General features: G+C 51.6%; 9 protein-coding genes across 9 annotated transcripts; 4 read left to right on the forward strand and 5 right to left on the reverse strand.

Annotated features, from left to right (window-relative positions):
* Positions 1 to 710: 710 nt before the first annotated feature.
* On the forward strand, positions 711 to 1,413 carry VPS60 (Vacuolar protein-sorting-associated protein 60; the record flags this gene model as incomplete). The annotated part of the gene is made up of 2 exons (XM_064872156.1): positions 711 to 776; positions 829 to 1,413. 2 exons carry the CDS (start codon positions 711 to 713, stop codon positions 1,411 to 1,413), a joined length of 651 nt encoding a protein of 216 aa, XP_064732536.1.
* A 20-nt stretch (positions 1,414 to 1,433) lies between these two features.
* PSF3 (DNA replication protein) lies at positions 1,434 to 2,142 on the reverse strand (the record flags this gene model as incomplete). Its single annotated transcript, XM_064872157.1, has 4 exons — positions 1,434 to 1,613; positions 1,671 to 1,860; positions 1,916 to 1,980; positions 2,032 to 2,142. 4 exons carry the CDS (start codon positions 2,140 to 2,142, stop codon positions 1,434 to 1,436), a joined length of 546 nt encoding a protein of 181 aa, XP_064732537.1.
* A 1,271-nt stretch (positions 2,143 to 3,413) lies between these two features.
* Positions 3,414 to 4,991, forward strand: ERG6_1 (Delta(24)-sterol C-methyltransferase; the record flags this gene model as incomplete). Its single annotated transcript, XM_064872158.1, has 1 exon — positions 3,414 to 4,991. The coding sequence occupies one exon, from the start codon at positions 3,414 to 3,416 to the stop codon at positions 4,989 to 4,991; it is 1,578 nt and encodes a 525-aa protein (XP_064732538.1).
* Positions 4,992 to 5,430: 439 nt separating this feature from the next.
* On the reverse strand, positions 5,431 to 8,167 carry EFT2 (translation elongation factor 2; the record flags this gene model as incomplete). The annotated part of the gene is made up of 5 exons (XM_064872159.1): positions 5,431 to 5,444; positions 5,498 to 7,845; positions 7,897 to 7,991; positions 8,050 to 8,066; positions 8,119 to 8,167. 5 exons carry the CDS (start codon positions 8,165 to 8,167, stop codon positions 5,431 to 5,433), a joined length of 2,523 nt encoding a protein of 840 aa, XP_064732539.1.
* An 827-nt stretch (positions 8,168 to 8,994) lies between these two features.
* SAS3 (Histone acetyltransferase) lies at positions 8,995 to 12,444 on the reverse strand (the record flags this gene model as incomplete). The annotated part of the gene is made up of 1 exon (XM_064872160.1): positions 8,995 to 12,444. The coding sequence occupies one exon, from the start codon at positions 12,442 to 12,444 to the stop codon at positions 8,995 to 8,997; it is 3,450 nt and encodes a 1,149-aa protein (XP_064732540.1).
* A 426-nt stretch (positions 12,445 to 12,870) lies between these two features.
* PMZ80_003733 (uncharacterized protein) lies at positions 12,871 to 15,169 on the forward strand (the record flags this gene model as incomplete). Its single annotated transcript, XM_064872161.1, has 7 exons — positions 12,871 to 12,933; positions 12,979 to 13,060; positions 13,106 to 13,183; positions 13,236 to 13,252; positions 14,277 to 14,352; positions 14,404 to 14,729; positions 14,900 to 15,169. The coding sequence occupies 7 exons, from the start codon at positions 12,871 to 12,873 to the stop codon at positions 15,167 to 15,169; spliced, it is 912 nt and encodes a 303-aa protein (XP_064732541.1).
* A 77-nt stretch (positions 15,170 to 15,246) lies between these two features.
* On the forward strand, positions 15,247 to 16,722 carry PMZ80_003734 (uncharacterized protein; the record flags this gene model as incomplete). The annotated part of the gene is made up of 2 exons (XM_064872162.1): positions 15,247 to 16,038; positions 16,126 to 16,722. 2 exons carry the CDS (start codon positions 15,247 to 15,249, stop codon positions 16,720 to 16,722), a joined length of 1,389 nt encoding a protein of 462 aa, XP_064732542.1.
* A 236-nt stretch (positions 16,723 to 16,958) lies between these two features.
* Positions 16,959 to 18,320, reverse strand: TUB4 (gamma-tubulin; the record flags this gene model as incomplete). The annotated part of the gene is made up of 1 exon (XM_064872163.1): positions 16,959 to 18,320. The coding sequence occupies one exon, from the start codon at positions 18,318 to 18,320 to the stop codon at positions 16,959 to 16,961; it is 1,362 nt and encodes a 453-aa protein (XP_064732543.1).
* Positions 18,321 to 18,547: 227 nt separating this feature from the next.
* PMZ80_003736 (uncharacterized protein) lies at positions 18,548 to 19,149 on the reverse strand (the record flags this gene model as incomplete). Its single annotated transcript, XM_064872164.1, has 2 exons — positions 18,548 to 18,947; positions 18,998 to 19,149. The coding sequence occupies 2 exons, from the start codon at positions 19,147 to 19,149 to the stop codon at positions 18,548 to 18,550; spliced, it is 552 nt and encodes a 183-aa protein (XP_064732544.1).
* Between the last annotated feature and the right edge of the window lie 4,042 nt (positions 19,150 to 23,191).

A 23,191-nucleotide genomic window follows, 5' to 3' on the forward strand; every position in this document is an offset into this window, starting at 1 on the left:
CTTGCTGTGTTTCGTAAACGGGGCTTTCTATGTTTGACAAGATATGTGCTGTAGGAACGCGATGAACGACGACGCCACATTCGACAAGGTTCTGTGCTTGTATGGGGGGGTCGATGCTGAGATCTTGTCTACAGACACACGACCTCGTAGGAGGGGACGGTAGTCGGTCGGACGTTGAAGGCTCGAATGTCACTGATATCGGCAGCCTTCGCACAACCGTTGAAAGGTGGGAGGACCAGGTTCTTCACGCGACTAGCTGGCATGAAAAGGAGCGTTTAGTCACACATGCAAGGCTCGTGGGCGGTTCGTGGTTCCCTCGTGTACAGCACGGGGACATGGGATAACGCTGTCGTTCCTGGTTGGAGATTGCGGTTTGCGGCGTGGGCATCGATCCCTCGTGGCCGTTCTGCTTAAGCGGCTTAGCACCAATTTTAGCTCACTGCAGGATGACGAAGCTTTGCCGGTGGGTTACTTCGGGGGAACCAACGGTGCCTGAAGCCGCCTGTGCATGACGTCCATAGCCGAGAGCTGGCGCTTGAAGGCTACCACCGAAGTTCATGTCTAACCATCGTACCATCCATTATTGTATTGCCGCTGCACATTATCTATATCACGACTTCGACAATACACCTGGACCAGCTGACGGCGCGGCAACATCCCCACCAGCATCTGCGAGAGCATTGCGTTAGACGAAGCAAGCAAACCACACGATGAACCGCCTTTTTGGCGCAAAGAGCAATGCGCCGAAGCCGACTCTCAATGGTGCTATCTCTGGTGTAAGTCTGGTTGACACAAGCAGCAGGCTCACAAGCTGAGGTATGAGAATAGGTCGAAACCAGAATAGACTCTATCGATGTCAAACTGGCAAAGCTGAATGCCGAGCTGCAAACATATCAAACCAAGATGTCCAAGATGCGAGACGGCCCAGGCAAGAACGCAATCAAGCAGAGAGCTCTAAAAGTCCTGCAACAGCGGAAGATGTATGAAAGCCAGAAGGACAATCTGATGCAACAGTCCTGGAACATGGAGCAGGCAGGCATGATGCAGGACAATATTAAGAATGTGATGACCACTGTCGATGCCATGAAGACCACAAACAAGGAGCTGAAGAAGCAGTATGGCAAGATCGACATCGACAAGATCGAGTCAATGCAGGATGAAATGGCAGACTTGATGGAGCTAGGCAATGAGATCAGCGAAAGTATGGGAAGAGCTTACGATGTGCCGGACGATGTGGACGAAGCAGAACTTGATGCTGAACTTGAAGCCTTGGGTGAGGACATGATGTTCGAACAACAGGCCGAAAGTGCCGGCGGCGTACCTTCCTTTTTGCAAGATGAAGTACCTCCAACGTTCATCGATGAGCCTCCAGAGGCAAAGAAAGTAGCAGAGCCTGCAACAGGGCCGGGCTAAGTAAGAGACGACATGTTACATCAAGTGGTTTTCTTCAGGTTCTGAGACCAGGTCTTAACACCTTTTGGTCCTTCATGAGCACTACGAAACAGTTGTCTTTCTGTCTCGTCGAGTCCGCGCAAGAAATCAGCTCCATCAGTCAGCGCCCCTTGTGCATTGTGAGCATGATCTGCAATTCTTGCCGCACGAGTTCGGAAGGTCTATCAAGTCAGCATACTCTCAGAACGCGCTGCAGCACTTGTTCAGAGTGAGCTCACCTCAGTCAGCACGTCAACAATATCATCGTCCTCGAAGAGGTCCATGATCTGCGCACCCAGGGGATAGAAATGTGGTGCTTGTGCTCGCAGATCAACCGAGTTTGGGTCAGCCTTCAAGGCGTTCACCACTCGCTGCTGCAAAGGAGCAGGAAAATCTAACGTAACGAGAGGCTGGGAGCCTGGGTTATTTCTGCAAAATGTCAGCATTGTTGGACTCAGGGAAGAAGGCGCCGGGCAGTGCCTACCCAGTCGATACTGCAAGCATGACTCCTAGCCACAATGGCAGGTCAAGCTTCGTGCCTGCCTTTATCTGTAGACTTGTCAGCTATGATCCTCAGCACTCGTCGCTCGAGCACCTAACCGTGCCCCCAGGGTTGCCATCTAGATAGCCGAGTCCAGGTACGTCTATCTCGAAGGTGCAAGGCAACTTTTGAGCATCTGTCAGGATCGCATCCACATCATAGTACGACATTGCTCATATTTCATGACCACCTGGTCAAGACCGATACTGGAAAGTCGTGGGAACTTGTAGTGACTTGGACTTTGATAGTGGGGTGTATGGTGCTCAGCCCACCAACCAGACGCGTTGTTTCATCACGCGTTGAGGCGCGCTAGAGATCTAGTCAGCCAGTGATGGTTCTAGTGCACTGGCAAGTACAGAAGGACTGCAATTCGAATATTCCATGAGCGCGGGCGAGTAACTACCGACGATATCACGTTACCACCATATTACATGCCCTTGGCCGGCACAGTCAATGTCAGACCATGACCAGTACTCCACAACCTCAAGCTGCCCTTCCTCTCCGTTCTAATCAACCTCCATCAACATCAACCCCGGTCAACATCTCCCAACAGTGTCATCTTGATCCAGCATGTTATGTTAAAGGGACTCACTTACTGACCATTGAGGCAAATGTCGTGCTGCATCCGCGCTGTCGTCTGAACACAGATCAAGGTCCAGTCATCATACAACAAGGCAGCATCCTCAATGAGCGATGCATTTTGGGTATAGACAAGGAGTTCAATCCCAAGCCTGCCTCAGTATCAAGCTCTGCTGCGACAATAGCCCAGTCACCAGATCTGCCGAGTCAAGATGATGGCATCAACGAGCTACAGATCAACATAGGACCTCGAGCATACCTACAGTCAACTGTCAAGGTCCAGCCGCCATGTACTATCGGGGACAGTGTGGTCCTCGAAGCAGGAGTGACACTGCTCCCCGGCTGCAGCATAGGCGCGCACAGCAAGGTTTGTGCAGGTATCACTTTACCTGCACGTACCACCATACCAGAGTGGACTGTAGTTTACGGCCTTCACGGACAGATGAGGAGGAAACGGCAAGCCAACCTAGCAGAAGATTCGAGATTGGATGGCATGAGCAGAGAAAGACATGGAGTGGAAACACTGCTGAAGCTGAACGCCACCAAAAATCTTAGCACGGCTGGAGGCAGTTCTAAGGATAAGCGAGCAAGCATCATCAGGAGCGACAGCCAGAAAGGATGAGCCGCGAGCAGCTACTTGTCATACAGAGACTACTTGATGATACCGCCACATGGATACGCCTTTGTGGTCTGGAGCCAGCACAGGCTCCCTACGCTTAGTATTGTTCTCACATTCCGGCCCTGCCCGTACCAAATACCACCAGCAGTGTACTCGAACACCTGCCAATCTTGAGTCTCGAAACTGCAGACCGAGAGACCGGTTTACAGTTGCTCTTCAAGGCTTCTTACCCTCGCTTTCAGCATGCCTTCCTCGTCAGTAACCCTCGCCGGCCTCGAGGCACACATTGACCGCCTCTCCGCCGCAGCACCAACCTACAAATCCCGCTTCAGCTCCTTCCAAGGTCCCTCCAAGTCCAAAGACCACACCATCGACGTCTTCCACGTCTCGGAAACCGAACGAGCCGCAGCCCGCGCCAACGCCGCATCCCATACAAACCAATACTACGACATTGTCACTCGCGCCTACGAACGCGGTTGGGACGAACACTTTCACTTCGCTCCCTTCGCGCCAAACGACAGTATCTCGCACGCCCTCCAATTCGTCGTCTACCGCCTCGCCATCCTGCTAAACATCAAACCACACCACAAAGTCCTCGATGTCGGCTGCGGCATCGGCGGCGCAGCGCGCGAACTCGCGAAACTGGTCGGCTGCGAGGTGATCGGCATAACCATAAACCAATACCAAGTTGATCGAGCCATAGAACTCACAGCCCGAGAGGGCCTAGGTCACCTATGTACATTCATCCGAGCCGATTTCATGGATCTACCCTTCCCAGATAACTACTTCGACACCGTCCTCGCAATCGAAGCCTGTTGCCACGCGCCCAGCCTAGCACACGCCTACGCACAATGCTGGCGCGTCCTCAAACCCCACCGCCAATTCGGCTTCACAGAGCAGCTCATGACCGATCCCGCCAGCGGCCCAGCCTACAAATACGACGAATCCCTCGAAAAACACCGCGACATCCGAAACAGAATGGAAGTCGGCGGCGGAATGGCCTGCATCCAACCAGCCAGCACAGCCCGCGCATCCCTAAAAAGAGCAGGCTTCACCATCGAACTCGACGAGGACTACGCCCGCTACTTCGAGCGTCTCAGCGGGCCCGTCCCATTCGTCTTCGCAGACGAAGAAGGCCAGCACTCACCCGCCACCCAACCCAAACCCACCGAATATCACCACTACCACTACAACCGCCCCATAAAATCCTTCTTCCCCATCCAGATACCCAACCGTTCCGGCAACGGAACCTACCTCGCCCCACCCCCCTCAAAAACCTACCACGCCATAACCTCCACAAAATCCCATCCAATTCCACCCCCCTTCCGCCCCGTCTCCTACCCCATAACCGGCACCCCCACCGCCCTCTCCATGACAGTAACATCCGAAGACCGCAAAATCGTCGCCGCAATGAGCCACTCACGTCGAAAATGGACGTACCTCCTGGCCCGGGTATTAGTGTGGTTTGGACTCATACCCCCCGAGACAGTAACGGTCAATAAGATGCTGGCGCTGTATCTTGATGCGATTGTTGAGGGGGTGGCGATGGATATTTTCTCGCCCTGTTGGATGTTTGTGTGTAGGAAGGGGGAGGGGGTGTGTGAGGAGGGGTTGTTGGAGCCGTTGGTGGTGGGTGCGGAGGGGGAGGGGGAGTTGGGGGTCTCGAAGGGGGTTGCTGTTGCGGGGCCTGCTGGGGGTGTCGATGCGTTGCCTCGGAAGCCGTCTAAGCTTAGCGAGGATAACGATGAGCATGATGGGTATAGGACTCCCCCGGCTGATTTGGTTGATATGGTGGGAATAGATATTCCGATCAAGCCCTGAGAGAGACGTGGCCATTTGCGTATGTGAAAAGAATGTTAGTTCTTCATACCGTCTGCCGCAATAATCACTCTACTGCTTCTGCTCTCGCAGGTTGATAGCATGGTGCGCGACGTAGAGGCGAAAATATCATAGTACGAATGGCGAGCACTGGGTATCATTGAACGTCAATCTCATTTCGTATCTCTATACCTCTTCTACTAGCCCCGGCCTTTTGCTCTTATTCAATTCTTCGCCATGTCCTCAATGCATCATCATGATTCATGCCCACATACTCGCCAAATGCTTCATATGCGAGAGAATTTCGTTCCTAATACATCAACTTCATAGCCAGTGTCCCGAACCCGAGCGAATGCCGCGGAAACCAGACACCGTTCTATGCCGACATGCCTCAATCAGTGTAACGAGCAAGTCAAGCAAAACATAGAACAAAAGAACCGATCTACAACTTGTCGTCTGCAGGATTATGTTAGCATCGTGTCTCGTATTGGAAACATAGAAGGACTTACAGTAGTTTTCGTAACCTGGAACAAGTTCCTTGAGACCCTTTCTCTTTCGCATGTTGGTGACGATTTGACCTGTGAGGGTCTTGGTGTCGAGTGGCGAACCACCTGGCAGAATCTGCCAGTGATCGAAAACGGACTGTGGGAAAGCTTGACCACCAGTGGCGGCACGCAGATCAGCGTTGAAACCGAAGGACTCCATGACGGGCAAGTAAGCCTTGACGGTGAACAATGGGGTACCGACACGCTGCTCCTCAGAGAAGACATGACCTCTCTTCTTGGTGAGAACAGAGTAGATGCCACCCATGGCGTTTTCTGGAACCTGGATTTCAACCAAGAAGACAGGCTCGAGTAGGGCTGGATCAGCGAGCAGTGTCGAGGCGTACAGCACACGTCTGGCAGTTGGGATGATCTGGCCACCACCTCTGTGGATGGCATCGGCGTGGAGTGTGACATCCATAACGTTGAATCGAACAGATCGCATTGGCTCTTCGGCGATTGGACCTTCTCGGGTAGCCCATTGGAAACCAGAAACGAACGAATCCTTGATTTCACTGAGGTACTGCACAGCCTTGGTCTGGTCCACAAGCAAGTTAGCACCAGTGGTGTCGGGACCGAAAGCCCAGATCTTTCGGGCATCAGTGACGTCCCAGCCGTGGTCATCGGCCAGAATTCGAGCACGAGCCTTAAAGTCGTCTCGTGGAGCAATTCTGCCCGCCTCGATATCTTTCGAGACTTCTTCGGCAAGTGGCTCAGCAATGACGTACAATCTGTTGTGCTTGTTGGGCGACTTAGATAAGGCAGTCATGCTTGATTTGTCGCCAACTGTCTCTCGGTATTGCACGACAGGGTCGGAGATCTTGAGTGGCACACCAGCGTGGTCCTCCTCGAGATCCTTCAAGCAGATCTCCAAGTGAAGTTCACCAGCGCCAGCAACGACGTGCTCACCTGTCTCGGAAATGTATGTCAAGACACAAGGATCCGACTTCGACAGACGCTTGAGACCTTCGACCAACTTGGGCAGATCTTGAGCGTTCTTGACTTCGACAGAGCGTCGGACGACCGGGGAGACGGAGAACTTCATGACCTTGAGGTTGTGTGCGGTCTCGGAGGTAGTGAGGGTACCAGACTTGAGCAAGAACTGGTCAACACCGACCAGGCCGACAATGTTACCGGCCGGCACATCGTCAATTGGCTCGGTCATACGACCCATCATGAGGACGGTTCGCTGGATAGCCTTGATGAACAAGTCCTCCTTCTTGCCAGGTGTGTAGTTGGGCCCTTGGATTCGGACCTTAAGACCAGATCGAACAGTACCAGAGAAGACACGGCCAAAAGCATAGAATCGACCCTTGTCGGAGGTCGGCACCATCTTGGAGACGTACAACATGAGAGTGGCCTTTGGATCACAGTCTCGGATACCAACAGCGGCCTCGTCATCAGGTGGACCTTCGTAGAGAGTCTCCATTCTGTACTTTTGAGCAGTGACTGGGGATGGCAAGTGAATGATCATCATTTCCATCAGGGCATCAGCAGCTGGCAAGAATTTTCTCATGATAGACTTGAGCAGAACCTTGCCCTGAGCTTCCTTCTCCTCGTTGGTGAGCTTGACATCAATCTTGCTGCAAATTGTGAGGAGCTCTTCGTTCTTGCCCTTGGTGAAGGCATCGAAGATTCGGAAAATGGGATCCAAGATGAACTGGTTGAAAGCTCGCTCGACACCTTCCTCGCCAGTCTTGGTCCACTTCTTGGTCTTTGGGTTGAAGAAGTTGTCACCCCAGAGTCTGTCCATCATCTTCTTTCTGTCAACACCGAACTTCTTCGCATACTTGACAGCGAATTGTCTGACGGTGAAAGCCCAGCCGTGAAGACCAGAGCCGAAGGCAACTGTGCCGTTGTATGGGTAGACCTGGACATCACCAAGAGTCTTGTCGAAGTAGGTGGCGATGATGACGTTGACTGACTCGATTGTTCTCGAGAAGGATTGGTAAAGATCCTCCTTCTCGACTTGTAGTTCGAGTAGGGCTCGGTCGACCTTGTTGATGATGACGACTGGCTTGACACGCTCACCGAGGGCTTGTCGCAGCACAGTCTCGGTCTGGACACAGACACCCTCGATGGTGTCGACGACGACGAGAGCACCATCGGTAGTTCGGAGAGCTGCAGTAACTTCGGAGGAGAAATCGACGTGACCTGGCGAATCGATCAAGTTGACCAAGAATTCGTTACCCTCGACCTTCTGAGGGATATCCTTCAGATCGTCCTCGTCTGCCAGGTGGGCGTACAGAGAGATAGCGGTGGACTTGATGGTGATACCTCGCTCTTGTTCGTCCGCACGAGTATCGGTGAATCGGCTATCCATTGGTCAGCCTTTTACTCATTGTTTCTTTTTTCTTCCCACTCACGCTTCACCAGCCTTTGCGGCAGAAATGATACCGGCACGCTGGACCAGAGAGTCGGTCAGGGTAGATTTTCCGTGGTCGACATGGGCAATGACACTCTACGAGGTAAGTTAGTATTGCTGCTGATTCGCCTTCGAAGGTGGGGTGATCGCATACCATGTTACGGATGTTGGCTTGTCGCAGGTTAGCATATTTTATCTTTGAAAGACGACTTATTGTACTCACCTGGCTTCTTCATGAGAGCGTGGATCTCGTCCACGGTGAAGTTGACCATGTTGGGCAAGTATTGGTGGTAGACTTGCTAGAACTTGTCTTGGGCGCTCCCTCGAGCTTGAATATGTGAAATGCCGCTTTAGGGCTTGAAAACGAAACGGCAATACCGAGTATAAGCTCGATTCGCAACAAGCGCCTGCTTTTGTCGAAGCAGACAAAGATAAAAAGGTCGGCGGTGAGGAAGGTTCAAATCAAGACAAATTCGTCGATGGAGGTAAAAGAAACCGCAGGTGCGACCGAAACGCCAAGCAAAATGCAACCCCTCCATCAGTCACTGGACCCACATGCGGAGTTTGCTGCACGCCTATTGCACCATAATTCCGCTGTGACTCTGGTGTCGAGTCACTGTAAGACTCATCTCAACAGTCATAATCAAGCCTAGACACAGAGAAATAGGACAAGCCTCATGTATGCTTAGTACAACAGTGAAAGTAGCTCCCTAGTGCCTACCAGTGGCAATTTGCTAGATACCCATTACTACGCCGGAGGTATTTGTAGAGGCCTGGGCAAAAGACGCTTTTATTCGTCGCTCATGTACAATGGATACTCACGACTGGATGGGAATGGGTCCGCGCAGTCAAACAGACGAGTCGCTTGCTATTGGGACTTCTGTATCGCTATGTGTCTGAATTGTCATGCTAGCTATAGATTCGGCATGTCACGATGTTGCCCACTGCTCAGTCAAGAGCCTTGACCCAATACCAATGCACTGGCCTTGCCGACCTTGCCATAACTGTTCATACATCATGAAGAATATACCGGACCAAAACGCCTACGCTAAAGCTTCTCAGCGGCTCTCCACCTATAGAGAGTCCGTACGGAAGGCTTCTAATCTTCCTCGGTGCCCTCACTCCCCTCCTCGTCACTAGCACCTGCGCTGGACGCAGCAGAGGGAATGTCAACTTCGGCATTTTCTTCCTCTCCGTTGCTGTCATCTTCGTCATCTTCGTCCTCATCGACCACAGCATCAGGGTCATCTGAAGCGTCGCTTTCCACGACCTCTTCGCCTTCTGATTCGTCGGATCGGTCACTACTCTCGTCTTCCGAATCAGATCCCTGCTCGCTGTTCTGGTCGTCTACTTCTTGGCCGTGTGGTGGCTGCACTGCCATGTCGTCGTGTCCGTCCTCCTCCTCGTCGCCGTCTCTTCCCTCCTCTTCTTCTTGCCCTTCACCATCCTCGATGACTTCCTCTTCCTCTTCCCGACCACTTCCATCGTCAGTAACGATTTCGTTGGCAAGCCCACTTTTTCTGACACTCCTTCTCACGCTTGTGCTACCCTTTTCTGGCGTCGGGGCCCTGCTGCTCACACGACCACCAACGCTGCCATTGACGCTTCCAGCTTTCCTCGGTGAGCTTCGTATAGCCTTAGGTGTAGGGCCTTTGGGTGTGCGTAGTCCATTGACTCTTGGCGTGCCTGTCATGCTTTTTCTCTTCGACTTCGCATGTCGAAGCATTGCAGGTGGTATGGGAGGATCGATCTGAAATCGAGTAGCTGGGATCTTCTCGACTTGGTACGTCAGAGCATAGCCTGATAACGAGTCGTTGGCTGGCTCCTTGCCTTTGTCCAGGAGCCCGTTGGTCATGGCTTCTACCGGTTCCACATTGATTGGTTCATTTTGTACTCCATCCATTGCGTCGACAGGTGGCGGTCCGGGTGCTATGTGACCGTTATCCTTGAGCAGTGCAGGATCGATCATGGCATCCGCTGGTGACTGCCGAGAGCGCCCCTGCGAGGTTTTGGGCGAGACATTGTCGGGATCAGCCTGTTGCTCCGCTTGTTGCTCAGCTTCGGCTTCGATGTTCTCAAGCTCTTCTAGTTCTTCCCTCTGCGCTACAGCCGTAATAGGTTGGGCGTCGAGGGTCGCTGCGTCACTCCGGCCCATGATGTAGGGTGTCCACACTAAGCTTTCTGGCCTGATCTTGCGGAACTCTTTCGACTCATACTTGTCGACAATATTCTCGTAGAGGTTCTTGTCGTAGCGAACGGCATATGTCTTAGTTACAGGGTCCTTGACGAAAGCATATAGTCTCTCCAGTGAGTGAACCACGTCATCGGCGGTCATGCCAGTCATTGCCATGATGTCCTTGACACTGAATGGCTTATTGCCCAGATCCAGCAGATGCTTTGATATTGTCAAGTCCCAGTATGATCGATACGCTGTTAGACCCATATCGCTCAATGGTTTCTCCGGGCTGCCTTCTTTGCCTTCGATGCGGGTCAATAGATAGGAAAACTCGATCAGGAATGTGGCGTATCCTTTCCGTTGATGGATTGGCATGACCAAGATACAGCTGACATTATTCTGACTTGCAGGCCGTTTCTCCTTGCTGAAGTAACCGACGAAATGGTAACCATAATCATCGTACTCGGTCAATACGTAGAACAAGAACGGGTCAACATCGTAGTACAAGGTCTTTGAGCCCAGAAACAGCTTAGCCATCAGACACAAGCACTGACAATATTCTGTCTTCTTCCTGCCGTCGACCTCCCAAACAGATAAAGACCCATCTCTGTAGATCTCGTCTCCCGGTGGGTGCTTTGCTGGGCATTTGAGCTTGTGTCTCCATGCCACGAACTCTGAAGGCAGGTATTTCAGACAAAATTCGCAGATGAAAAGCCTCGACTCGTGTGAATATTCTTCGGGATAGGGTGCCGCGTAAGAAGTATCGATAACGTGCTTGCCGAACTGGATGCACTTAATTTTACTCGGTGGCCCAGAGACAGTCCGTTTCGAGTTTGTCGCATTTGCACCCTCACCGTGTAAGCCATTTATCTCCGCTTCCGCTTCTGCTGACGTCTTTTCCCTCTCCTCTTCTGCTTCCTTTCGTGCAATTTCGAATATTTCGCGATCGCGCATTTGCGGCAGAGATCTCGAGGTTTCGGCATCCGCCTCAGATAGAATGCCTCCATATGGTTTTGCATTGATATCATTTTCTCGGTCTCCAAACATCGAGGGGAAAATGAGGTGGTGAGTTGGAAGAGCAGGAAATTTGGGTACTGGAGGCTGGTGCACTGGCGGTGCAACGATTTTTTGTTTCTTCCTGACATATTTCCTCCTGCCTGGCCGCGGCGGTTCCGACAGTATGGTTTCAATCTTACTTTGGTCCAACCTAAATGCGAGTATGAATTTGTGAGGGGGTTGTTTATGGAAAGGTCGGTGCTGTAGGATGCGAGCTGTTGGGACTGGCGGTAACTCTGGAGCAAGCTTCTGACTTGATCTTCTCGTGCTATGAGATATGGGTTCCGGCTCGATCTTCTCCGGCTTCGGTGTCCTTTCCATTGTTTTTCTTCGCTTGTTCATAATTGTACCAGGCTCGGTGGAGGGCGATTTCCTCTTCCTTCTAAGAGCACGTCCACCGTTGTCCTCCTGGATCAAGGGCTGAGCGAATATCGAATGGGCACCCGGCTTCTGCACGCCGCGCGACACGGGAAGCAGGTCTCTAACCAGGCGGGAGGCGGAATGTCTAGGCTTGTTTGCGGTCTCCTTGGGAGATTCGGAAGTTCGATTCTGGTTGCAAGTTGGACACGTCCACGACTGAAGATCTTCGTTAGAGCTTTCTGTTGTGCCAGCACAGGCTTGGTGAGCAGGTCTCCTGCAAACCGTGCAAGACACATCTTCCCCTGTTCCTTTCTCCTCTGGCTCTTTCTGGTTGCAGAACAAACACAGGTCTATTTCCTCGTCCGATGCATCCTCGGCTTCACTGGAATTACTCGCTTCACTGGCTGGTGCAGGTTCGAGTTCAACATCACCTGCTGTTTGTGCAGTTTCGGTTGTGACAGCGTCTATCGCAGCGGTCTCGATGTTCGACGTTGCATCCTCAAATTCTTCATCCTGGTCCTTTGACTCGAGTTCATCATTGTTCTGCTGATCACCCTGATCTAGCACCATCTCTTCGGCATGCACCTCCTCTTCAGGGACTTCTGGAGCCGCATGTGATGAACCGCGCTCCTCCAATACCGCGCGTTCAATCTGATCGTGGAAATGACCAGCGTCATGTGTTTCCGCGTTGTCGTTTGATGCCTCCTCCTGGTCAAAACCGTTTGTCTGTTCTTGCGCACTCGACTCATCTGTCCTTTGTGTATTTTGCTCTGTCTGCACAGATATGTCGGCTCCGTTCGCAAGAAAGGCGTTTGCATTATGCGCGAATTTGTTCTGCTGAAAGTTCTCCAGAAGCTGTGATCGCGCTGCTTCGTCGTCCTCTTCGAGGGCTTGTCTCGGTGCCGTAAGCGCAGGGTCGAGAAGTGAAGCCATCTCCTCGTCCGTCAAGGCAGGCATGCTGGACGATGTAACCTTTCATGGCAACAACCCTGCTTTGTGCTGCAGTCCTCTTCCTTCTTTCAAAGCTATCTAGGCCTCATTCTTCCTTCTAAGGTTCTGTTGCATAATCTTGCGGCTTCCGCGAAGATGTGAGGAGCAGCCTGGCGTTACTTGGTTTCACCTGGACGAGATGTGGATGTTGCAAACGTCGCAGCCACTGTGGTGATATTGACGCGTAATGCACGTAGAATATTGATGATTATGATTTCGGTAGAGCCAGCTGATGCCGTCGACTCTTCGCTGTCGTTGACTTGCGATTGATCGCATTCGTCCGAAACAGGAAGCCGCAAAACACGTGATTCTCTGCACCGCAGTTGCATCACCGACCAGAAGCTGAGCTCTATCGGTGACAGGGAATACAGAGATCTTCTCAGCGTCGACAAGATGGGTGTGCCTTTCGAGACGCTGCTGCCATATGGCCTTATGCTAGCTCTCTTTGGCGTCACAGTACGTAGGCGGCGGCAGGCCCAACAATCTTGCTAACTAGGTCAGGGCGTCGGACTATCTGCAGCAACCTACTACGAGAACAACTACAAGCGGCCACGGCACGGACTCGATAAATGGGATCGACAGAGTTGGTGGCATCAAAGCGGGCAAGAAAAACTCTGACATATCACAGTGATGGAAAGAGATCAGCGTATGACGGGTATAAAACGAGGGCAGTCCGACAAGGTTGAGGCACCGTTGGGCTTTGAAGGTGAGTTTCGGGAGCCGTATCGACGTATTGAGATTTTGCTAACAACCTACAGTAAACAACCCATGGAAGGTGAGACAAGCTGTGCAGCCGTGTCATGCACTACTCTCTAACCGAATCATAGATGGAACCACGAATTGTTTAAACTACTTGTTCAGCATCATATCACAGGTTCGAGAATGCTTTAGAGGATGGTCGTCGAAGTCGTGTCTCCCTGAGGCCGCTTGTGAGGCACGAGCTGCGAGACGAACGACGTCCGGGAACGTAACAGTCATTGAGAACAGCAGCCATGAGCTCAAGAAATGGATGATTGCTCCTACTGGCATGAGCTGTTCTAATTCATAGCTCGATATACTACCTCAGGCTCCGCGCGAGAACCACTGCTCCAAGTGGCCAGCGCAAAATTCATGCCATTTGCATCCAACAGCTTGGTTCTGAGCGGTACATGAGCTGTCATGCTTTCCATCTATGACTCAATGCCAACGCTTGTTCCGAGATTTGAGGCGCACCGCATCCAGCATGAATGCTTCAGAGTGCATCTTTCGCCGTTATACTACCCTTGGATGGTGAGACTGTATTTGGCTACTACGACGTTGCATGAGAAGAACAAGGAGACGCATCGTCCGGTCTCAAATCAAGCTACCACATATGAGCTCGGAAGAATAGTCGCTGCAGTGCTTGCCCGCCTCATGATGCTGAAGTTCGCTACCAATTGAGACCGAGCAGCTCTACACATAGCTAGGTAGGCCAAGCCCTCGGTTCTTCTCCGAAGGTCCACCCGCTCTAAGTACTATCTTTGAGCTTCCGCATTTCTTTCTTCCATAGATCATGGTCCAAAGCCTGTCGCATATCACGCGTACCGACATTATAAGGGAGAAACTCCTTTACCCGTAGTATTTCATGCGTCGCGTAACAAGACTGGTGGCACGGACCTTTACGGCACAACCCACGCGGCATCACCTTCGTCAATTCACAACCAGCAGAATCGCTATGTCGAGGTCGTTTGAAGAACAGGTTGACCTGCTCAGCGACTTCTCAGCATGTGACGTTGGTAGCAGAGACGCGCTGGGGATGCGATCATGTTGACCAGGCCTAGGTATCAGATGCTTTGCTTAAGCTTGAAAAGCCAGCTGCTGGTAAACCTGCCAAAGCTGGTTACCTCGCTGATATTGGTGAGCAGCAGCTCAATGTAACTGCCTCCTCATACTAAAGAGAGTTTCTAGTGCCATTTGCGCCTTCTTCACCGTTTGCGCCGGCAAACACACTCCAATCTAAAATTATAGCTCGAGCAAGCACTCTGAAGTTGGTAGACAAGTCAGATGCAATGCAGCCACTGTCAGCAGATGACCCAAACGCAATTCCGAACGGGAGTCACTGGGCAGACGAAACCGAGGAAGGGACCATCCTGGTTATTGGACAGCCCTCTCACCAAACATGTGCCGCAGTCGGTGGTATCATGGCTAGTAGAATGAGTTATCGAGGTGTTCGAGGTTGTGTCGTTGGTGGACGCGTTCGAGACCTTGCTGAACTCAAGAAATCTGGCTTACCAGTAAGTAATTTCCATACGTCCAGCGCACTTGCCTCTTTCACAACACCTAGCAAACGTTTGCGCATGCATTATCTGCGAGTCCTTAAGTTCCATCATTCATTCACTTCCAAGCGCATCAATATCACTTCCTTGTCCATGGAAGTAATCTCACTAATGCACGTCACAAACAGATCTGGGCGGCTGGCAGATCGACTGTTGGATCTGGTGCAGAGTCACAAGTCTATGCTCGTAATATCCCTATCAGCATCAAAGAAGTGTCTGTCTCGCCTGGCGACATAGTCTTTTGCGATCCTTTAGAAGGAGTAGTCGTCATTCCACAGGATCTAGCTGACCAGGTCATCGATCTAATACCCAAGCTTGTTTCGGCCGACGACAAAGTCAAAGAAGACGTGGAAAAGGGCTCTACGGTACAAGCAGCTTTCAAGAAACATCGCAACTAGACGTCAGGGCCGTTGCGACAGACCACTCTCCGAAGAAAACTTTCCGTCAGGCGGCCTCAGCAAGCGGCGCAATAGCGATGTCGCAATCGCGACGAACATATGGTCGACGCCCGCAACCTACAGAAAACACAAGAAACTTCATGAGCGGGTTGAAGGAAACCGCAGAACAACATAAGAGAAATTTGGAAGCTGATCGCGGCACATCTGACTCTGAGCCTGTCGCGAAAAAAGCCCGCATCCAGCCCTTCAAGGTACCATCAAAACCCACTGCGGCTGGACCTCAAAAGTCTAAGCGAAAGAGAGCTCGCGCACTTGAAGACGACAACCTCACAGATCAACCTCGATCGAAGAAACAACTGCCTTCCCCACCTGCAGACCCCAAATCCGCCGCGAATAATCCTCCACTCCAAGGACTGTCTAAGGGCCAGAGGAAGAGGCTTCGCAAGAAACAGGAGAAAATTCAAGACCAGCTTGCAATGCAGAACACGATACAGCAAAGACCGCTGCCATCGCCACCACCTTCAGCGACTGGTCTCGGAGAGGCTACAACATCACCAGAACCTTCACCAGCTCAAACCGCGATCATTCCTTTAGAATTACCAACAGACAACAATACGGTGAACACTGATGATGAGCCACATGTTCCCATGACTAGCACACCGCTGTCAATATCCGCCAATGGAGGACCTATCGAGGGCCTTAGTACAGAGCTCCTCGAAATCATTCTAGGATATGCCTTACCACCCACCACCAAGCGGCATATCAAACCATTCTATATGAAAGGTATGATGCGGCACGGGATACGCTCCGAGCCTTACAACGACGAAGGCGTCATTGACAACGACAATATCGACCTGTCCGTCCTTCGAGTAAGCAGAGCGTTTCACCAGATCGGCACAGAGCTATTCTACGGCAGAAATACATTTTCCTTCAAGGACGCTGATGCCTGTAGTTAGTGGCTACAACGCATCAGTGTCCGGAATGTCTCTCTCGTCAAATCTTTGGCACTGCGCATTGGCACAGATTGGGTCCAAACACGAGCAGTGGGCCACGGCTTCTACACCAAAGCAGCCGCACGAGAGAAGATGCAGCCATGTGTGTTTGAGAACAAATGCACCGAACAGAAGTGGTATGGCGTTTTCTCTAACCATATCCAGCCACATCACCAGCTAAATATGCTCGCCATAGAGCTCGATGGTTGGAGGGACATCCGCCTGGACTACAATAACTGGTGGCAAGTTCCTAAGTACGAGATGACGTTCATCGAGGACAGGTGCATTCTGCAAAAGTGGCGCAGCCACCTGCTCAACTTCTTCGACGACTACATGCGCGGTATCAGCAATGTGCGGGTATCTTGCATCAACGTTAACGGCAAAGGTCTTACCCGCGTCCAACTGAACGGGCTAGAGATGACTATGTCGACACCAAGGGCAACAGCAAAGCAGAGGGAACGGAAGCAGAAGATGACGTTTGGAGAGCTGGTGATGAGGGCAAAGGCAGACAGGGAGAGGGCCGAAAGCCAGCAGCTGGCTTCGACCTACGGCTTCAACTGATGTGACACGTAATCATCGAATGAGTAAGGTTTAACGTTCCTTCAATGCAACCACTGAAAGAGAAGGAGCCAGAACTTGTAAGGCGCGGAAGCAACAGAGCATTACGAAAAATTGGTTAGCTCCAGAGCAGCACCAACACACCATCATGCATGAAAACATGTACTCGCTGGTCATACATCATAATTCATAACTCATTCATCATCCATTCGTACTACTACCACTCCGCCAGCACCTTCCTACGTCCCCTGCCCCGTCCCACCCTCCGGATCCAAATAATCCTCCCTCTCCGCCGCCTCATACTCCGCAATCAACCCACTAACCACCTCCTTCGCCTCATCAAACTCCCCAAGCCCATCCGAAAACGGCGCCTCCTTCTTATACTGCTCCAAATATGCATTCCTCTTCCTCATCTTCTCATACTGCACCACCACCCGTCTAAACAGCGTCGCCACACTCGTGTGGTTCGCAAGCATCAACCCACTGACACGATGCGTGTTCTGCAGATACGGTGATTTCTTGGTCAGTGCGACTTGGATTGAGGCGGGACCCCAGGGGATGAAATTTGCCATGCGACGTTCACGAATCCGTAATAGGGATTTATGGACGTCTGTGGGATCTGCTTCGCCTTGGATTATGTTTAGGATTGAGATGTAGCAGGAGGATTTACTTGGTGTTATTGAGACCATGCGGTTTTTGGGCTGTAACAGGCGACGCATGACTTCTAGGACTGTTGTTTTGCGAACGGTTTTCGCTTGGTCGATGTTGTCGCCTGTGAAGGGGGTGTAGGCTGTTGTCAGGAAGTGGCAGCGCGGTGTTGGGATGAGAGAGGCGATTATTCCGACGAGATCGTTGTGCATGTAGCCTGGATAGCGGAGGGTTGTGGTGCTTGCGGACATGACGGTGCTGACGAGCTGGTTGACTTGCTGGAAAGAGGGTTCTTGGACGTGCAGTCTGTCTGCTGCGATTCGAGTTAGGGCGCCGTTGTCGAGGACGACGACGCTGTCGGCGTTTTGTGTTAGGCGTCTGAGGGAGAGGAGGCTGTTGTAGGGGTTTACGACTACGTCGGTTGTTATCGTGTCGGGGAAGACGGAGTATGTCTGGATTATCTTCTTGGGGAAGCGGTCGTTCATGCGCTCGAGGAGGTAGGAGCCCAACCCGGAGCCCGTGCCCCCTGCGATGCTGTGGAGGAGCATGAAGCCTTCGAGACTGTCGCTGCCGTCGGCCTCGCGGTCGATCATGTCGAAGATTTCTTCTTGGACGCGGTCGCCAGCTGCGTAGCCCGCTGCCCAGTTGTTTCCTGCGCCGGAGCCCTGTTCGCCGAGGAAGAAGTTTTCGGGGTTGTAGATGTTTTTGTAGGGGCCTGACTGGATGCTGTTTAGGACGCGGGGTTCGAGGTCAACGAGGATGGCGCGGGGGACGTAGCGGGTGTCGTCGGATTGGTAGAAGAAGACATCTTTGCGGTCGTTTCCTTCTGTTGCGAAGTCTTCGAGGTTGCCGTCGCGGGAGATGCCGTGTTCGAGGCAGAGGTGTTGCCAGAATTGGGAGGCTATCGAGTTACCGCATTGGCCGGCTTGGATTGTTATTATCTCGCGAGGCATTTTGGGTGTATGTGTTGGGGTCGCGAGGTGAGGGTGTGGGCTACGTGGATGGTGGGCTGGTTTAGCGTTGGGAGACGCGTTGGGAAATTCAAGACGCGGCGCGTCGAAAAGCTTAGCATTTATTTACGAGGAGTTCAGGACTGAAGGACAGTTCATCATGATCAATATGTGAGGGTTACAGTAGTCTTTCATCCTTTCTTGATCTCTACATCATCTGCTGTGCATGCTCAAGCATCTTCAAGACCGCTCAAGTTGCTATTCACCAACGTCAACAAGTCTTGATCGAGGGCATCGTCCAAAAACTCAACCTTCTTTGTTCTCCATTCGAAGAAGGATTTAGCAAGGCTACCATCCTTCCCACGCAAGATCCCAAATGCGACATCGACCGTCTCTGGCTCTTTTGCACTAATGAACCAAGTCGACGCTCCACAAGTCGAGCAAAAGCCGCGTTGGACACCCTCAGAACTCTTGAATACCTTGACCGACTGGCGAGGGTTGCCGTCAAAAGCACTCCCGTCGGGCCACACGATCTTTTCCCGTGGGACATTCGCAGCCCATGGGACGATGGATTGACCAAGCGACAGTCGACAAGACCTACAAGCACAGAGGGCTGCCTGTAATTTCTTGCTGCGCTCCTGTGTCAGTAGATCATTGCAAAGTCAAGGAAGTCGGCTTACCCATTCTCGGCAGGTTTGATGAAGAATCTTACTTGTTCGCAGTGGCACTTTGCTTCGATCATTTCCTCACCAGTGTCGTTAGTCCCCGCCTCTGGTAGCTGCTTCAACTCTTTCTTCGTGTCCTTGCTTGGCGAACCTTCAGCATCCTCCATGTAGCATGGTCTATCAGGCATGCACCAAGACAGTCCTCCATCACTTGTATCGGCAACGAAAATATGTCCCGTGTAGTCCTCCAGTTTGCCATGATACTCGCCCAGCACTTCATCAATAGCTCCAGGGCAAACTTTCCACTGGTCTTTTCCACTACCATGGCAGTAGGCGACATGGGAGCCACAAGTCCCACAGAAGGCACGTGTGATCTTGTCAGAAGTAGCATACTTCACCAGTTTCTTCTCGAATATTTCGGCTGGAGGCGACGATAGCGGCACTGCATTGTAGGTTAAGGCGCCAGTAACATAACGGCAGCTATTGCAATGGCAGAGTGGTCCTTCTAGCGGAATCCTGTCGAGCAGCTGGACTGTCTCGGTTAGTTGGCCGCAATGGCATCGCATCACAACTCGTTGAGCCATCTTCGATTTAATAGAAAAGCCAGCCGGCGAGTTGTGCAAAAAGGCCAGGCTGCTGACGGAGCAGTTATCAAAGTACCGTTTTCCGAGCGAGAGCAGGTTAGAGGTCAGCGCCTTCAGACGTGTCAGAGCAAGGGCGCGTTTTGGCTGGGCATTCGTCAGTCGGTCATTTCATAGTACGAGAATACGAGAGCTACGCGAACGCATCTTTCCAGAGATCATTCTTGCCAATCTGGATCTACAAGAAGCCTTTCGTAGTTGCAATTCGTACGCACGCTGAAGGCGCGACATTCCCGTCCTTATGCTGGACTAAATGCCGGTAGTGGTGGTCTCCTTTGATGTGTCTGAAGGAATCCCTTGCGCAGAAACAATGTCTCTGCACCAGCTAAGGGTGATTCGTATTGCAAAAGGGTAGAAGAAGGCAGGAGAACCTTGTGCTTCGGACTTGCTCTGCTATTAGGATGGAATAAGAAAGAAGACAGATAAATGCTTGGTTGGTGTTTTGAGCTTCAAGCTCAGCTTCTCCTCAAAACCACGCTTGACCAAATTGGGCAAGCGGACACCGGGTCCGAGACGCGTCTGGGCGCCCGGTCCGGGGCCTAGGGGATCCGTCTTTCTACGGCATCGACAACCTTTGACAAGAGATATGCTTTTGAGCTACATTGCTTTGCAAGCAAACCGTTACCATGCTGGCTCAGAGCCTCCCCTAGGACTTGATCGTAATTCATCTTGTCCTGCATCTCACACGTTGAGAGCCCAGGGAGCGCAAGCGTCATTTTTCTTGCTTAGGAAATACTACTTACACTCGGCAAGAAGCACAGAATGCTGTATGAGTATCGGTCCATGGTCTCGTGACGGCTAACGCCTATTCGCAAATTTGCATAGAAGATAGGCCATGTCCTGGTCTCATGACATAGTCTTTGCCTTTCAAAGGCGACTACTCATGATGATACCACCTATGCGCGGAACAGGCATCCACTAGTAGTGCCCTTGTTTGGCCAGATCAGCACTGGTGCTGAAGGCATCGGCAAGAGGTTCATAGCTTCGCCTGTACTAAGCCTTCTATACAGCTGTAACGACGTCTTCATTCAACGCTATAGCTTGAACGAATCTCACACCTACGCTGGCAGGCAACGCTATCGGCCCATCCACCATCTCTGTTTGTCGAAGCATGAAAGGCAAATGGTCTTGCCAGGACTTGCACAGGCCGGTAGCTCACACTATATGTGACACGTCAGTTGTATCTTCTCCCAACATATCACCCGTACTGATTGCTTCTAGGCTACTCTGCCTGCTAATCATTGGGTCCTATATTCCTCAAATACGGCTCATTCTCGTCCGTCGTTCTGCATCAGGCATCACACAGAGCTATGTCATGTTTACTTACCTTTTCACTGCCACTCAATTCACTTTGGTCTTGTTATACTCGAGCTATGGTCGCCCCATTGTGGATTGTATCAAGGACAAGAAGCTTAGAGGGTTAAGTGCATACGGTGCCATTATTGGCCCAGTCCAGATGACTGTTCTTTGGGTTGGATCCTTGTCACTGTAAGATCTTCATGTCAGAGTTGGACTTCTCGAGGTGGCTAATTCGTTCATAATGGCTTCCAGCGCTCGGAAGCAACGCAACGTCGAACAACGCAACGTTGCGTTGCACAACAGACATTCGAGCGTTGCGCAACGTTGCGCAACGATCTGATATAGCATAAGAGTATTAGATAAGGCTGAGATTTGATCAGGCTGAAGGATGACCCGCCTCGATACCCCCTCCCTCTATTCTATCGATAGCCTATCGATAGCCTATCGATAACTTACGCTAACCGTATTTGGTGTATTGGCATTGTTGCGACGACGAGGTCATTGTTGCTAGCAACGCAACGTTGCGTTGCTCAAGAGCCCTGAAGGCTTCTGACCTGCTTGATGTTTTCCGTCATAGTGACATTCATCAACGGCCTCACTCAGCAACCTATGACACCGACCACACTCCCACACATCATCCCCTGCGCTATCCGAGGATGATACTGTCCATCTGTGTTCTGCACACATGCATTTGGGTATTGCCAGCAATAGTAATTTCCCTCCGACGACCGATATTGGAGCCCATCTTCCATCCTTTTGGTATCTTTGTCGGCGTGTGCGACTTCCTCCTCGTTCCTGCATGCATCATACTGGTCGTTTCCATTTTCCCACTGCAGATCAAAGAACTTTTGCCCGCAGGATATCGAATCCAGGGATCGTCTCTCAGTCCTACTACTTTGGCTCTGCAAGCAATTGCCTTCATCCTGCTGGCTTACAGTTGGAAGCTCGAATACGGTCAGCCAGATGATCCATTCAACATTACACCTCCCGGTGCTACGCGGCCGTCGGTGCTATATCGATGGGGAGGCTGGACATGGATGAATAATCTGATCTTCGGAATTGGCCAGGGATTGCTGTTTCTGATCTTTCTCTGGGTCAAAACTCGGCAGTCGCCAGCACCGGAACCTGCTCAAGGGGTGGATGAGAGGACAGCTCTGCTCGGAGCCCTGCCAGGAAAGACTTCGCTTCATTGAGCACTCCTATGCAGCTGTGGAGTTGCGACCTTTACAAGCTGATGATGATGACATCGAAACCATGGAGGGAATACTGAGACTGACGGCCTAAAGCGCGATAATATATGGTGATGAGATAGTTAACTAGCTTGGGCCAGATCGCTGATGGCCTGGTTGATCGGGTACAGTACAAGCAGTCGAAATAAAGACGTGCTTGGTCTGTCGCTTCAGCACCGTTATAGAAGACGATACTTTTCAATTTCAGTGGAGAGCAGCTTCTACCGGGCGTGCACCATTACTGCTAGACGGTGCAGGTCAGTCATACAGCAAGATCGCTGAGGGTCCAAACGTGCCTCATTTGATATAGCGGTTTCTGCAACACCGCTATCCTAGGACTTCTCCAAATCTAGTCTCAGTACGCTGCAAACGTCACCGAGGCTTCTCCGTCTCTGTGTGCTAGCATGACAATCATTTGGTCCTCATCAACCCATACTCACAATATTGATCACCAGTCATATCACCCTTGATACGCGTCAGGGCCCCTCAGGGACGCCTCCAGAACAGGCACAACCCGCAACTGTCTGGTAGACACTCACAACGAGAGCAGGTATTCGTAGCCCATACTATCCTGCTGTTAGCATTTTCAGCATTCGCCGCATACTCAGACAGTCTTCGCCAGAATTGGCAATGATGGACTGATACTGAGAGAACATGGGCTAGATAGGACTCTGAGTACGTAGGGTGCCTTTCATAAGGTTGACTGAGCACGAATATTGCTTCATGCACCGAGCCGTGCGAGCTTCAACTCCCTTCTCAGCTCTTGTGACTATCGCGCTTAGCCACTTTGAGTAAAAGGGCTCCGCATCCGAGACGCGCTAGGCCCCTGCAACGCGTTAAGGATTTCAGAATCTTGAAATACTGAATATCCTTCTATTCGCCATTTCCTCCGCCCCATGTATATAGCACAGGCTCCTTGCACCATTAAATAATGGCTGTCACGAGTCATCGGCTTTTGAGACCTTAGTAAGATTGTCGCAAGTTGCCGGACACACCCATGATGGAGCTTCTTACTCGCGCTTGGTAAGGTGAAATTTGCT

Source organism: Knufia obscura (assembly GCF_036327395.1).
Source record: "Knufia obscura strain CCFEE 5817 isolate CBS 148926 chromosome Unknown scaffold_3, whole genome shotgun sequence".
Lineage (NCBI taxonomy): Eukaryota > Fungi > Ascomycota > Eurotiomycetes > Chaetothyriales > Trichomeriaceae > Knufia > Knufia obscura.